Raw genomic sequence first — 15,187 nt, forward strand, 5'->3', positions numbered from 1 at the left:
TCGCAACTTGTCGCAACTAATTCTGCACTCGTTGTGAGCATTAAATGAATGGTCATTATTTGGGTGATCTTCAGTGAGGAGTATAAGAAAATATCTGCAGATGCTGGTACAAATCGAAGGTATTTATTCACAAAATACTGGAGTAACTCAGCAGGTCAGGCAGCATCTCAGGAGAGAAGGAATGGGTGACGTTTCGGGTTGAGACCCTTCTTCAGACTGATGTCAGGGGTGCGGGACAAAGGAAGGATATAGGTGGAGACAGGAAGATAGAGGGAGATCTGGGAAGGGGGAGGGGAAGAGAGGGACAGAGGAACTATCTAAAGTTGGAGAAGTCGATGTTCATACCACTGGGCTGCAAGCTGCCCAGGCGGAATATGAGGTGCTGTTCCTCCAATTCATACCACTGGGCTGCAAACAGGAGTGTTAATACCAACACTATTCTGTAGGCGTAATTAGAATTCCACTAACTTATTCCACATGAGGGAGGGCTGCCATTTCAGGGTAAACGGCTCTAGAAATCAATTGATGGCATTTTAGTATGGTGCAGCAGTAAAGTTGCTGCCGTACAGTGCCAGAGTCCTGGGTTCAATCCTGTGTGGGACTGTGGGTTCTGTCTGCATGAAGTTTATACATTCTCCCTGTGACCACGTGGGCTTCCTCCGGGTGCTATGGTTTCCTCCCACATTCCAAACACGTGCAGGTTTTGTAGGTTAATCTAATCTGCAAATTGTCCCTAGTGTGCAGGATAGTGCTAGTGTATGGGTGATCCCTGGATGGCATGGACTTGGTGGGCCGAAGGGCCTGTTTCTCTGCTGTATCTCTAAAACGAATTCCTACTAAAATATGTAAAGTCTGATGAAGGGTCCTGACCAAAAACGTCACCTATCTATTTTCTCCAAAGGTGTTGGATGACCCGCTAAGTTACTCCAGCACTTTGCTGCAGGATTCCAGCATTTGCAGTTCTTTGGGTATTCATCCCATTCCGCCCACCTCTGAACGGGTCAAGGATTGCCTCTCACAGAGCCTTTCCTCGGCATCCTCGCATCGTCCCGTGGGACATGCTCGCTCTCCCGAAACACCGAAACTGCCTGCAATTGATTTCCATTCACATCTTTGACATCCTGCACAATTGGCTCCGATAAGCGCAGCACAGCGGTAAAGTTGCTGCCTCAAAGTTCCAGAGACCCGGGTTCGATCCTGACTCCGGGTGTTGTCAGTACGGGTGTTTGTACGCTCTCCCCGTGACCGCGTGGGGTTTCCCGGGGTGCTCCGGTTTCCTCCCACACTCCTAAGACGTGCAGGTTTGTAGGTTGATTGCTTTCTGTAAATTGCTCCCCTAGTGTGTAGGATGCAAAACTGGGATAATGTTGAACTAGTATGGACGTCTGTCATTGATCGGCGTGGACTCGGTGGGCTGAGGGGGCTGTTTCCATGCTGTATCTATAAACTAAACTAACGCTGGAGTAATTCAACGGGTCAGGCAGCATCTCTGAAGATAAGGAAAAGGTGACGTTTGGGTCAGAACCCGTCTTCAGACTGGAAGCCAGCAAACTATAAACCATTTCTGCATTTCCTTCCTGTACACGAAACCAAACTAAGCTACTTTTGCAAAATCACCAGAAAAAAAAAATTGGCAATTGTATTCCAATGTATTTTGATGAATGAGACTTTCCTGTTTTGTTTATATTCTGGGAGAAGACATCTACGAGCATCTTCCAGACTTGGATGGTGCCAAGGGCATGTTGTTTGAACATTCTGCGTTAATTGGAGACCAAAGGAACTGTAGATGCTGGTTCACGTAAAGTCTTCAAAGTTGCGACAGTCCCTGCCTCAACTACCTCCTCGGGCAGCTGGTTCCACACACCCGCCACCCAAAGTTACCCCAGGACTTTGCGCCTTTATTTGTATTGGACATCATTGTCGAGTGCTCACCACAGGAGGAGGGAGGGTACTGGGTTAATCAGTCTGGTGCCAAACTTTGCGATAGTGTTTTTATTTTATTCACAGTGGTTTATCCAGCTATTCAATACGGACTCCGCCGAAGGGAGTTTTTCTTGCGCCGAGGTTGAATTCGGGGCCAAAGGAACACATGGACTTTGACAGCACATTTTAAAGAACGTTGCATCTGACACCAAAAAGTGGTTTTAAACCAAATCTGCCTGAAGTGGGGTCCCGATCCATGTTCTGCGGAGATGGTGCCTGACCCGCTGAGTTACTCCAACACGTTGTCTTTGTTTTTCCTTTAAATATGTAGTTTGAAATCCTGGTTCGGCCAAATACCAAGAATGTAATTTACAATGTATTGTAATGTATTACAATGTACAATTTACAATTACATTTACAATGTATTGTAAATTACCCCCAAGCAAGCGCCCCGATATCATTTCTCAATAGTGTAGGATGGAACTACAGGTGCTGCTTTACACCGAATATAGACACAAAATGCTGGAGTAACTCAGCGGAACAGGTCGCATTCGTCTCTGGACAGAATGAATGGGTGGTTGACGTTTCGGGTCGAGATCCCTTTTCAGACTGAGGGAGGTTCTCGACCCGAAACATCACCCTTTCCCTTTCTCCAGAGATGTTACCTGCCCCGCTGAGTTACTCCAGCATTCTGTGTCTATCTTCGTTCCCCAATAAACTCTACGCCGTTTACGTGTTGCTGTTGTCTGGCGTTAAGGTTTAAAACAACGTATCTCTGCACAATCCATTGGTTCCACTTTAAAAGAAAGGAGTGGAATTGGTTGAAAATGTAATGTTAAGCGGACACTTTCTGCTGCTCTCCCGCGCCTCCCACTTGTGAAGGACCACCCCTGTCCAGTTTTTGTTTTTTTCGGTGGAAGGGGGGAGTTAGTTTGCACGATGATGCGGTGTGTGTGTTCCCGGGAATATCATTCTAGTCTGAGTTGAACAGAGGACACCCGCTGGCCAAAGCACCCGGCAGATCTGTCCGAGCGATCCTTTCCTTTCCTTGGTCGCTTTGGACCAGCTCGCCCTCTTCCCAAGTTCCAGCCTGAGGTGCATCATGCCGGTAGCTTCTGGAGCAGAGCCGGACCTTCTCGCCTCCAACTGCACGGAGAACCAGACATCGGGCTGTTTCCCCGCGGGTCCAAGCAGCATTGGAAGCACTCTCGCTTCTGCCACCCAAAGCGACTCCCTGGACAGAGACGAAGCCTTGGCCAGAATGGAGATCTTGGTGCTGGGCGTCATCTTCTTGGTGGCCCTCGTCGGGAACCTGACCGTTCTCCTGGCTCTGTACAAGACGAAGAAGAAAATGTCTAGGATGCATCTGTTCATCAAGCACCTGAGCATGGCCGACCTGGTGGTCGCCCTCTTCCAGGTGCTCCCTCAGTTGATCTGGGACATCACCTACCGGTTCAACGGTCCCGACTTCCTCTGCCGGATAGTCAAGCATCTCCAAGTGTTCGGCATGTACGCCTCCACTTACATGATGGTCATGATGTCCATAGACCGCTACATCGCCATCTGCCATCCTCTCAAGACCCTCCAACAACCCACCAAGAGGTCCCACATGATGATCATCTCCACTTGGCTGGGTAGTCTCGTCTTGAGCACTCCTCAATACTTCATCTTCTCCCTCAGGGAGGTCGAGGAGGGCTCTGGGGTCTACGACTGTTGGGCAAGCTTCGCCTTGCACTGGGGAGTCCAAACCTACATCACCTGGATCACCATCTCCGTCTTCGTGGTCCCCGTCCTCACCATAGTGGCGTGCTACTCCTGCATTTGTTGCAGTATCTTCAGGAACGTCAAATACAAGACCAAGAAAAACTCGGCCGGGACCTCATTCGAGAACGGCTTGATCACCACAGGCGTGAACAACGTGAAGACCATCTCCAAAGCCAAGATCCGCACGGTGAAGATGACTTTGGTCATCGTTCTGGCATACATAGTATGCTGGGCGCCCTTCTTCGCCGTCCAGATGTGGTCAGTCTGGGACAGCAACTCCCCGAAGGAAGGTAGGACTTTAAATCTGGACTTTCCCAATGAATGCCGAATGAACAAATAATTACATTACATTACATCCGTTACAACGCCAGTTAAAAATAGTCCGCCTAGCATCAAAGAGCTGGGTATTAAATAACGGGTATAGTATTGGTTAAATGATACGAGAACTTTAAAAGATTAGCACATTGGAAAATATTTATAGAAACTAGCCATTTTTTTCTGGTTTAAATGAAAACTATTTTCACTTAAAATAAATTTAGGGTAAACTACAGATTCACATGATTTAAAAAAAAACCATATAGTGAAAGCAAAAACCACATTTAGATTTAATATCCTTCTGTTTCATTTCAATATGGTCTTTAATAATAAGATTTGTTGCCTAAACATGACATTCCTCAATAAAACAATAATGATAAGTTAATGGATACTGTAAAAAAACAAAAAACAATAAATTCTAGTTAAGATAGTAATGTTTCCTTTTGGATATAAGCTGATAACCAAATTTTAGTTTGTGTCTTTATGTCTACCTTTGGTTTAAATCTGCATCTGCAGCTCCTTTCTACACAACCAAAGTTCAGTACAGTCTCCAAATGTGCTTTCTGAAAATAAATTCTTAATTCTTATTGATTTATTTTAAACAGCGCCTCTCCTCTCTTTGCACAACCCCACTCCCATCCATCTCCCTCCCCCCATAAGAATTAAAAATTGTCAACAGCAGAATGAAATATAGCTTAATTCATTTTTCTTTTCCAGTCAGCACTGCTTGTTGGTGGCATCTGCAACAGATCTCTGCAAATTGGTCTCATTGGGGATAAACTGAAGTCCATCCATTCTATATTGGACCCAAATAAAGCTGAAAACTACCCCTAAGCAATTAAATGGATGTTGGTGACTATTAGAGAAATCTGCCTTCTTGGTTCTTGTCCAATGTAAAAAATATCTGGGATATTTTTAGCTTCTAACTTTTTTTATTACGTTTTACACCAGAGGTGGGGGCAGATATGCTAGTGGTGTTTAGATCGGGACATGGATATGCAGAGAATGGAGGGGTGTGGATCATTGGCAGGCAGAAATGAGATTAGTTTCACTTGGCATCAGGTTCAGTATGGACAATGTGGGATGAAGGGCCTGTTGCTGTTCTGTACTGTTCTATGTTGAATGTTCAGTGGTGACTAAACTAGTACTAGTGTGAGCCCTATGCCAATTATGAAGACCCATATCCGTAGCTAAAATCTGGAACAGTTTAGTGGCTTGTAATCGCTGCTGCACTGCATTAAGAGGATCCTGCAGAATAATCGGTCTAGTGATAGTGAGAGAAGGCAGGGACTGTGTCCAACCACTCAGACCGAAGATGATGAGCTCAATGTACCAGTCAGGGGTTACGGGGAGAAGGCAGGAGAATGCGGATGAGAGGGAGAGAAAGAATAGCCATGATTGAATGGAGGAGTAGACTCGATGGGCTGAATGGCCTAATTCTGCTCCTATAACCTATGAGCTTATGAACAACCTAAAACCATGTGTGCAAAATTCTAGTCTGAAACTTCAGTGTAGCAACTAGCGACAACTGTGGTAATGCAGTCCTATCTTGTGGGAGAGTCTTTAACTTGCAGGTCCATCTACATTGAGGGTTGCTTTCAGTGTTCTGTAGCACAATATTCAAGGAGCGCAGGGGAATTAACTAACCTCTGGTGTCTTGTTCGGGTACCTAACATCACCCATTAAACTCATTACCTCATCTTTATCATATGGATAATCATTGCAACAGGCATGTCCAAATATGCCACTTTCTTTTTACATTATAATAGTGAATATAATCTATATACTAAAACTCTTGTTTGTTTGTTTGTTTGTTTGTTCCTGAACTACAGCCAAAACAGTACACGATAGAGCACCAATTTTAGGCCCACCTTACTCACCGTCGTCCCTTTGGTGCTAATGGAAGAAGTTTCATTGAAATTAGTGTTATATTTTTAAAGTTATTCTCATTTTAAAGTTTAAATCTATCTCCTGGAGAGGGAGGGAGGGAAGGATTGGGGGATGGAGGGGGCGGGAGAAGGGGGAGGATGGAGGGAGGGGGGAGGGAGGGAGGAAGGAACGGAGGGGGGGATGAGGGAGGCGGATAAGGGATTGAGGGGGATGGAGTGGGCGGGAAAGGGAGGGGAGGAGAATGGGGAGGAGAATGGGGAGGGAGGGGGGTGAAGGGAGGGAGGGAAGGAGGGGGGGATAAGGGGGGTTGAGGGAGATGGAGTGGGGGGAAGGGGAGGGGAGGAGAATGGGGAGGAGAATGGGGAGGGAGGGGGGTGAAGGGAGGGAGGGGAGGAGGGGGGGATAAGGGGGGTTGAGGGAGATGGAGTGGGGGCAAGGGGGGAGGCAGAGGGGAGGGAGGGGGTAGGGGAGGGGTGAGGGAGATGGAGGGGGAGGGAGGGAGGGGGAGGGAGGGAGCGGGGAGAAGGGAGGGGGAGTGTGGGGGGAGAGGGGAGGGGGAGGGGGGAGGAGAGGTTGCTGCACCAATGCAGGAAAGGTTTGGACCCAACGGGTCCACTTGGTCTAGTTTGTTGTTAAACATCAAAATGTGAGTAAATAATTAAAAACAAAAATAAGAACAAGACTATACAAAGATTATGGAAACAAATGTGACTGTCAAAAAGTTTGAATCTTAGAATGGCACAATGTACTGGAGTAATTCTATGGGTAACGCCAGCACTTTGTGTCCATTTGTGTAAAACTAGCATCTGCAGATACTTGTTTCTACATCTTGAATCTCAGAATATTCAAGTTGTTATTTTAAAATCTGCTTCAAGTAACTTGTTCTAATAAAGCCACCAAAGTGGGGAGACATTGTAATCAGGTTTATTCAAGTTAGTTACATTTAGGACTTTTCAGGCAGTTCCAGTGAGAGTACTTTACTGAAAAGACTGATAGACTACTGTCATCATCCCCATTAAACATGACAAGCAGAAGTTTTATCATGCACCAATACATATGTTTCATTTTTTTCCTTAGTACCTAATCAGATGTACAGCACTTTGGTTAAAGTGGGTTGTTTTTAAATGTGCTATACAAATAAAATTGACTTGACTTGACTTGACATCATCCACTTTGTCCAATAATCTGAATAATTCTGTGAACTGCATTTAGCTTTTTTTGTTTAAAGATACAGGCTCTTTGGTCCACCGAGTCCATGCCGACCAGTGATCCCCGTACACTGACACTCTCCTACACTAGGGGCAACTTACAATTTACAGAAGCCAATGAACCCACAAACCTGTACATTTTTGAAGTGCGGGAGCTAACCGGAGCACCTGGAGAAAGCCCACGGGGACACAGGGAGAACGTATAAACTCCGTACAGGCAGCACCGGTAGTCAGGATGGAACCCGGGTCTCTGGCGCTGTGAGGCAGCAACTCTGCCGCTGCACCACTGTGCCCCCACCGTGCCACCTCATTTGCAGGAAATACAAATGAACCACAATTTTAGATCGGGAACATGAATTCTCTTTGAAATTTCCAATGATTCTAAACAGAATCTGTTCTTAACTATAATTGATGTCATTGTTTTTTTCTCCTTGGCTTGGAGTGGGAATTTTTCATTTTTGAAACATGGATTAATTTTCCATTCAATTGCACTGATGTTTGTTTTGGACGGTGTTAAGAACAAACGACTTACAGGAATTTATAACCCAATGGAAGTGAATCAGAAAATCGTCTTTATTTAGTTTTTAAGAAACAATTAATGACCATTAATGTATTTCCCACCATTTTCTCCTAATTAAGCATAATTTTTAAATTAAAAAAAAAAATTCCACACAGACCTAATGATCAAATATTTGTAACTAACTATTATAACATGAGGATAGACAAAATACTATCTCTGCTTATATATATTAAAACTTTGCTTGAAAAACACGTTAGTATCAGATTTGATGTTTAGATTAGTTTAGTTTTGTTTATTGTCATGTGTGCTGAGGTACAGTGAAAAGCTTTCGTTGCGTGCTATCCAGTCAGCGGAGAGACTATACATGATCCATCCACAGTGAACAGATACACAATAAAGGGAACAACGTTTAGTAGTGCAAGTGGATGCAAAAGTGGATGCAAAAGGGGGATAGCAATAGTGTGAACAGATGAACCATAGTTGGCATGCACTCGGTGAGCCTTGGAGGCTTAGTCCCATGCTGTATCAAACCGATCGGTCTGGTGGGCGGTCAATCACATCCCTCCTGAGGGGGAACCTTAACTGATCTTACAGCAATTAACAACAGAAACAAGGAACTGCCTGATGCTGGTTTACAAAAAAATAACACAAAGCGCTAGAGTGTCTCAGCAGGTCAGGCAGCATCTCTGGAGAACATAGATAGATATCATATATGTTCTTGCCCAACATGAAAAGCTGACATTTTGGGTCAGGACACTTCAACATGGATGGGTGATGTTTTGGGTCAGGACTCGTAGTTTGTTACTCCAGCTTTTTTGTGTCTTTTTCTTTGTAAACCAGCATCTGCAGTCCCGTGTTTCTTGTAAGTAATAGCAGCTTCTTCAGACTGAAGTCTGAAGAAGGGTCTCGACCCGCAACGTCACCCATTCCTTCTCTCCAGAGATGCTGCCTGTCCCGCTGAGTTACTCCAGCTTTTTGTGTCTATCTTCGGTTTAAACCAGCATCTGCAGTTCCTTCCTACACAGTAATAGCAGCTTGGTTGAAATGGCAATGCTCTCACTAACAGATCAGAAACCTGTGGTTCATTTTAAGGGCGAGAAGCACACTAAACCTCTGTGGCTGTGTTTTTCAGATTCTACAAACACGGCATTTACTCTCACCATGCTGCTGGCCAGTCTGAACAGTTGCTGCAATCCGTGGATCTACATGTTCTTCAGTGGTCACCTCCTGGGCGATGTCGTGCACTTGTTCCCCTGTTGCCATAAGATCAACCAGAAGCTGGAGGATTCAGAGACCAGCATCAAGCGACGCACCTTGCTGAGCAAAGGCAGCCTCAGGAACCCTACGTTCACCTCGTACAACTGGAAGGACAGTGCCACCCCTCCACAATTGTCCCAGTCAATGCGAATAGAGACTTGAGGCAAGACCACTTATTTCACTGGTTCTTGCTCTGCCTCCCTACCACATTAAAATTATTAATAGTATGTTAAAATGCAGTACCGTCGAAAATGCATCTACCCAAACTTCACTGTTACTCTCGGAGGCACAGAAAATTGCGCATGATGGAATCTTGAGCAAAACACAAAGTGCTGGAGGAACTCAGTGGGTCAGGCAGCATCTGGGGAGGGACTGAGGGACTATCCCGCGGTCCAGGCTTAAGCTCAGTGGTGACCGCGCTTTGCGGTTGCAGCTCCTAGACTGTGGAACAGCATCCCTCTCCCCATCAGAACTGCCCCCTCCATCGACTCCTTTAAGTCCAGGCTCAAAACCTATTTCTACTCCCTAGCATTTGAGGCCCTCTGAGGGGGCGCTGTGAACTGTTTATGTATGTGCTGTTATGTTGGTGTGCCATTGTATGTTCGTTCTTAGTACCTGAACTGATGTACAGCACTTCGGTCAACGTGGGTTGTTTTTAAATGTGCTATAGAAATAAAATTGACTTGACTTGAATGGGCAATGTTTCGTGTCGGGACCCTTCGTCAGTCTGAGGAAGAGTCCCACTTGAAACAAATGGACAGACAAATCTTCTGATTGAAGAAGGGTCTTGATCCGAAACGTTGTCCGTCCTTTCTCTCCCCAGATGCTGCCCGACCTGTGGAGTTCCTCCAGTACTGTGTATCACTTTCAGAGAAGCCTGAGGGATAGAGGCAATGTGGATGACATACTAGGGGGCAATGGCAGTCAAAAACATACATTTACTTTTGTTCCAACTGCTGGTGAGATATCAATCACCTTGACTTCCCACTCCCCCTATCCACTCCAATCTTATCCCCACTGAACACACTGCTCCAGTCTGAAGAAGGCTCCCAGCCCGAAACCTCACTGATCCATGTTCTCCAGAGATGCTGCCTGACCCGCTGAGTAACTCCAGCACTTTGTATCATTTTTACTTTTGTTGAGTTTTCTTTTGAGTAGGAGCAGATTGGCCAACCTTGTTGCAAGGAGCAGTCAAGGTCAAAAACAATGATCTGTGGCTCACAGTAAATGAACTGTAGCAAATAAATGCATTTCTAATGTTAATTGTACATGTATCAGTTAAGCATTGTATCTTCTATAGATAAGTAGGTGCGATATTCAAGGAATCAGACGTGGAAATGGAGTGAGAAATATAGAAAATAGGTGCAGGAGGAGGCCATTTGGCCCTTCGAGCCAGCACCGCCATTCATTGTGTTCAAGGCTGTTCATCCACAATCAGTAACCCGTGCCTGCCTTCTCACCATATCCCTTAATTCCACTAGCTCCTAGAGCTCTATCTAACTCGCTTTTAAATCCATCCAGTGAATTGGCCTCTACTACCTTCTGTGGCAGAGAATTCCACAAATTCACAACTCTCTGGGTAAAAAAGTTTTTTTCTCATCTCAGTTTTAAATGGTCTCCCCTTTATTCTTAGACTGTGGCCCCTGGTTCTGGACTTTCCCAACATTGGGAACATTTTTCCTGTATCTAGCTTTTCCGGTCCTTTTATAATTTTATACATTGCTTTAAGATCAGAAGAAGCATTTCATTGTATCACTGTACACACGTCAATAAAGAAACAATTAAACTATTGAACTTTTCCTCATTTCCCAAAGTGCTAAGGCCACTTATGTAGCTTCTAATATTACCCCAGCTGCAACAAGCTAACTCAAGTCTGATGTAGGATTGAAACTTTATGAGAGTTGGATCAGTATCAAACTGCATTGTGCATCTTGTTGTAATATATAAGACAAGGGGGATGTTGTGATATTGCTGGGACTACTTTGTGTATCCAAGAACTACTTTGTATGGCTGTGTATATAAGTGATGGGTGTGATTAGGCGGTCACTCTGGATCCAGGCGGCCTTGGGATAAACAGCCTGGAGTACAAGTTGCACCATGATAACATCTTAAACATGTGCACTCGTGGTCCATCCAGAGTCACAAGAAAGGTACAACAGGTACCGGACCACGAAGAACAACACATCTTTTAATTTAGTTTAGTTTAGTTTACATTAGAGATTCAGCGTAGGAACTGGCCCTTCGACCCACCAAGTCCACACGGTACACTATTTCTATGTTATCCCACTTTCGTTTCCTGCACACTAGGGACAATTTACAGAAGCCAATTAACGTACAAACCTGCACGTCTTTGGAATGTGGGAGGAAAATGGAGCACCCGGAGAAAACCCACGCGATCACAGGTAGAAAGCAGAAACTCCACATAGATGTAGGCAGGATCGAACCAGGGTGTCTGGCCCTGTGAGGCAGCAGCTCAACTGCCCTGCCACAATGCCTCCCTTTCCCTCATATGTTAGAACTGATCCAGAGCAACAATCACTAATTTGCATTCAAATGGTAATGCCAGATATGCCTCAAATAATGAGGTGTATCAGCTTGTTCATTCCTTCCTATTTGTGAATGGGTGATTGTGTTATATAGTCAGTCCATGGATTTCTCTCAGCGATTAGGGACCAGAGATGCATATTTGAAACAAGGAACTGCAGATGCTAGTTAATACACAAAAGGACAGAAAATGTTGGAGTAGCTCAGCGGGTCAGGTAGCATCTCTGGAGAACATGGATAGGTGGTGTGTCGGGTCGGGTCGGGACCCTTCTATTAGAGTGTTTGTAAATTTTCCATTATTGCTTTAAGTATCTATTATACGCCATCGTCTTTTGCCGATATGATTTAGGGTTGTTTAGCTTAGCTTAGTTCAGAGACACAGGGTGGAAACAGGCCCTTCGGCCCAACAGGTCCACGCCGACCAATGATCACCTGTACACTAGTTCTATCTGAACAAAATAGGGATAATTTACAGAAGCTCAGTAACCTACAAACCTGCACGTCTTTGGGATGTGGGAGGAAACCAGAGCATCCGGAGAAAACCCACATGGTCACAGGGAGAACATACAAACTCCGTAAAGACTGCACCTGTAGTCAGGATCAAAGCCGGGTGGGTCTCTGGTGCTGTGAAGCAGCAACTCTACCGCTGCGTCACTGTGCTGCCCAATGTAGGGGTCAGCCATTTGAAATTATTTAATCAAATACTTTGAACAACCATATTCAGCTCTAAAGCATAATCCCTTTGTGGCATTTTATTTCTTAAAATATCTGCTTCACCCAAATTTCTATTTTTTCCCTTATCCCTAAATTTCCATTTTTTCCCTTCACCCTCACCTTTCATTTATGCATAAGTAAGCATGTATTCTGTAAATAATGTTGACATCATTTTTAAGCTATGTTTGTCTAGATATTGTTAATAAAGTTACCGTTTGAATAACATTCATTTTGGGGTCTTTTTCTGGGGCTTCAGTGGATGATTAATGATAGTGGGTGAAAAATATCTCCGGTTAATTTACATGTTGCCACAAAACACTTGGAATGAACTGCACATAATTGTACTACACAGCACTAAGGCCTTACTTACAACTGCTGGAATTCATAGAACTATTAATGAAGCTGACCCAAAATATTTCTGTGATCTAAGTTCTGGCACCATCATGGTCATCTGTGAGTGGCGTGGTGTTATAACGTACGAGATATTCAAGGATATTTTTTTGCTCATTTCTTGGGAGAAGGCCAATCATTTGTGAAAAAATCTGGAAATTAATTTCTCTCTGAAAACGTGGCAAAAGTTCTACAAGTAAAGTTTAGATGACATTGGGTAAATAGGGTGGCACAGTGGCACAGCGGTAGAGTTGCTGCCTCAGCGCCAGACTCCCAGCGTCAATCCTGACCATGGGTGCTGTCTGTACGGAGTTTATACGTTCTCCCTGTGACCATGTGGGTTTTCTCCGGGTGCTCCGGTTTCCTCCCACACTCCAAAGATGTACAAGTTTGTAGGTTAATTGGCTTCTGTTAATTGCCCCTTGTGTGTAGGGAGTGGATTAGAATGTGGGATAACGTGGATCTAGAGTATGCATTATCACTGGTCAGCATGGTCTCAGTGGGCCACTTAACTAAACTTAACTAAAATACTTAAAGAAATGAGGGGTTACAAGATACAGGGGTAATAATAGCAAGGATGTGGGATTGAGAAAGGCTATGGGGAGAAGACAGGAGAATGGTGCAGAGAGGGAAAGGTCGATCAGTCATGAATGAATGGCTATCTAAACTGTTCCCATTTTATGTATTTACCGGGATAAATTTAATCTATCTCGTTAAGCCAACTGAAGAACGCATTGTTTCAAATTTCTGAAGTAAATCAGGAAATAACCTTCTGAGTTCCATGAAAGTTCTCATGAAGGAAGTGCCAAGAATTCAGTCATCTGCCCATCCTTGAGACCAGAATGAAGCAACCAAACTCCAGAGCACTTAAGGCCAGCCTGGGAAAAGTTGAGGGCCGCAATATTCTCAGCATCCAAATCTTCACAATGTCAGAAATACTTTAACGACCCAATAATTGAGTGCGCTCAAAATAAATAACATCCCAGCCACTCAAATGGAACAAACGAGAGAGTCACAGAGTTTCGGCAGATTACACCCTGCAAACTCTTGGTGGTTTTTGCAGAGATCACAGACATTTCAAAGCTGGAGTTTTTTAACAGCATGGACCTTCCCAATGAGGCTCAAGAGTTAAGAGTCGACAGAGTCGGGAATTTTTTAGTCTGCAGAGTTTTTAATTGTCATACAGTATATCCCACCCCTTAACAGATGCCATTGTAACAAGATAATCAATGTTATTCACTTCACCTGTCAGTGGTCATAATGTTTTGGCTCATTGGTGTATATACCAACAACGGAACAATGACATTCTTACTTGTAGCAGCATCACAGGCCTGTAAACACAAGCCTGTGAGGCGACACGGTGGCGCCGCAGTAGAGTTGTTGTCTCACGGTGCCGGAGACCCGGGTTGGATCCTGACGACTGGTGCTGTCGGTACGGAATTTGTACGTTCTCCCTGCGACCGAGTGGGTTTTCTACAGGTGCTCTGGTTTCCTCCTACACTCCAAAGACGTACAGGTTTGTTGGTTAATTGGCTTCTGTAAGGATTGTAAATGGTCCCCAGTGTGTAGGATAATGCTAGAATACGGGGATAGCTGGTCGGCACAGGCTTGGTGGGCCGAAGGGTCTGTTTCCATGCTGTATTTCTAAACTAAACTAAACTAAATTAGACAATACACACACACACACACACACAGAATATATATATATAATAACATAGATATATGACAATATAGATATATAATTAAAAAAAATAATGGCTGTCTCACTAAAAAGCTTCACTTTCCCACATCGCCCATGTATACCACACAAGTCAAGAGTGTTTAATTGTCACATGTTCCTGTAACAAAACAATGAAAATCTTAAATGCAGCAGGCCCGTTAATGCAGTAACACACAGAATAATGTACTGTACAATAATCAGTCAAAAGTCAAGGGTACCTAATTGAAATATACCCCGAACAGTGAAATTCCTCCTTGCAGCAGCTTAACAGGCCTGTAAATACATCACACAAAGCCGGCGGCATGGTGGCGCAGCGGTAGAGTTGCTGCCTTACAGCGAATGCAGCGCCTGAGACTCAGGTTCGATCCTGACTACGGGCGCCGTCTGTACGGAGTTTGTACGTTCTCCCCGTGACCTGCGTGGGTTTTCTCCGAGATCTTCGGTTTCCTCCCACACTCCAAAGACGTACAGGTATGTAGGTTAATTGACTGGGTAAAATGTTTAAAAAAATTGTCCCTAGTGTGTGTAGGATAGTGTTAATGTGCGGGGATCGCTGTGTGGCACGGACTTGGTGGGCCGAAGGGCCTGTTTCCGTGCTGTATCTCTAAATCTAAAAAATCTAAAAAAATCTAATATGCAATAAACAAAAAGTCATTAAGATGTAATAACCATAATCATTTTTAATATATTAATGTGTATATATTAATTTGTATAAATAATATATTTATATTTATTTATTTATATATATAATATATATTTATATATATTCCTAATAATATTAAGAATGCATCTTAACCAGAGTGCATTCCATCGCATGCACTCTGGTTAAGATGCTAACTGCATTTCGTTGTCTCTGTACTTGTACAATGCACAATGACAATAAAGTTTATTGTCATTGTGCAGTGTACAAGTACAGAGGCAACGAAATGCAGTTAGCATCTT

The 15,187-nt window shown here is 44.1% G+C and overlaps 1 protein-coding gene across 1 annotated transcript; it reads left to right on the top strand.

The window, feature by feature from the left end:
- Positions 1-2,802: 2,802 nt before the first annotated feature.
- On the top strand, positions 2,803-9,229 carry avpr1aa (arginine vasopressin receptor 1Aa). Its single transcript, XM_078416616.1, has 2 exons — positions 2,803-3,977; positions 8,753-9,229. Exons 1-2 carry the CDS (start codon positions 3,026-3,028, stop codon positions 9,037-9,039), a joined length of 1,239 nt encoding a protein of 412 aa, XP_078272742.1. The 5' UTR covers positions 2,803-3,025; the 3' UTR covers positions 9,040-9,229.
- Positions 9,230-15,187: the final 5,958 nt, after the last annotated feature.

The sequence above is a fragment of the Rhinoraja longicauda genome, chromosome 20 (genome assembly GCF_053455715.1).
Source record: "Rhinoraja longicauda isolate Sanriku21f chromosome 20, sRhiLon1.1, whole genome shotgun sequence".
In the NCBI taxonomy this organism is placed as follows: Eukaryota; Metazoa; Chordata; class Chondrichthyes; order Rajiformes; family Arhynchobatidae; genus Rhinoraja; species Rhinoraja longicauda.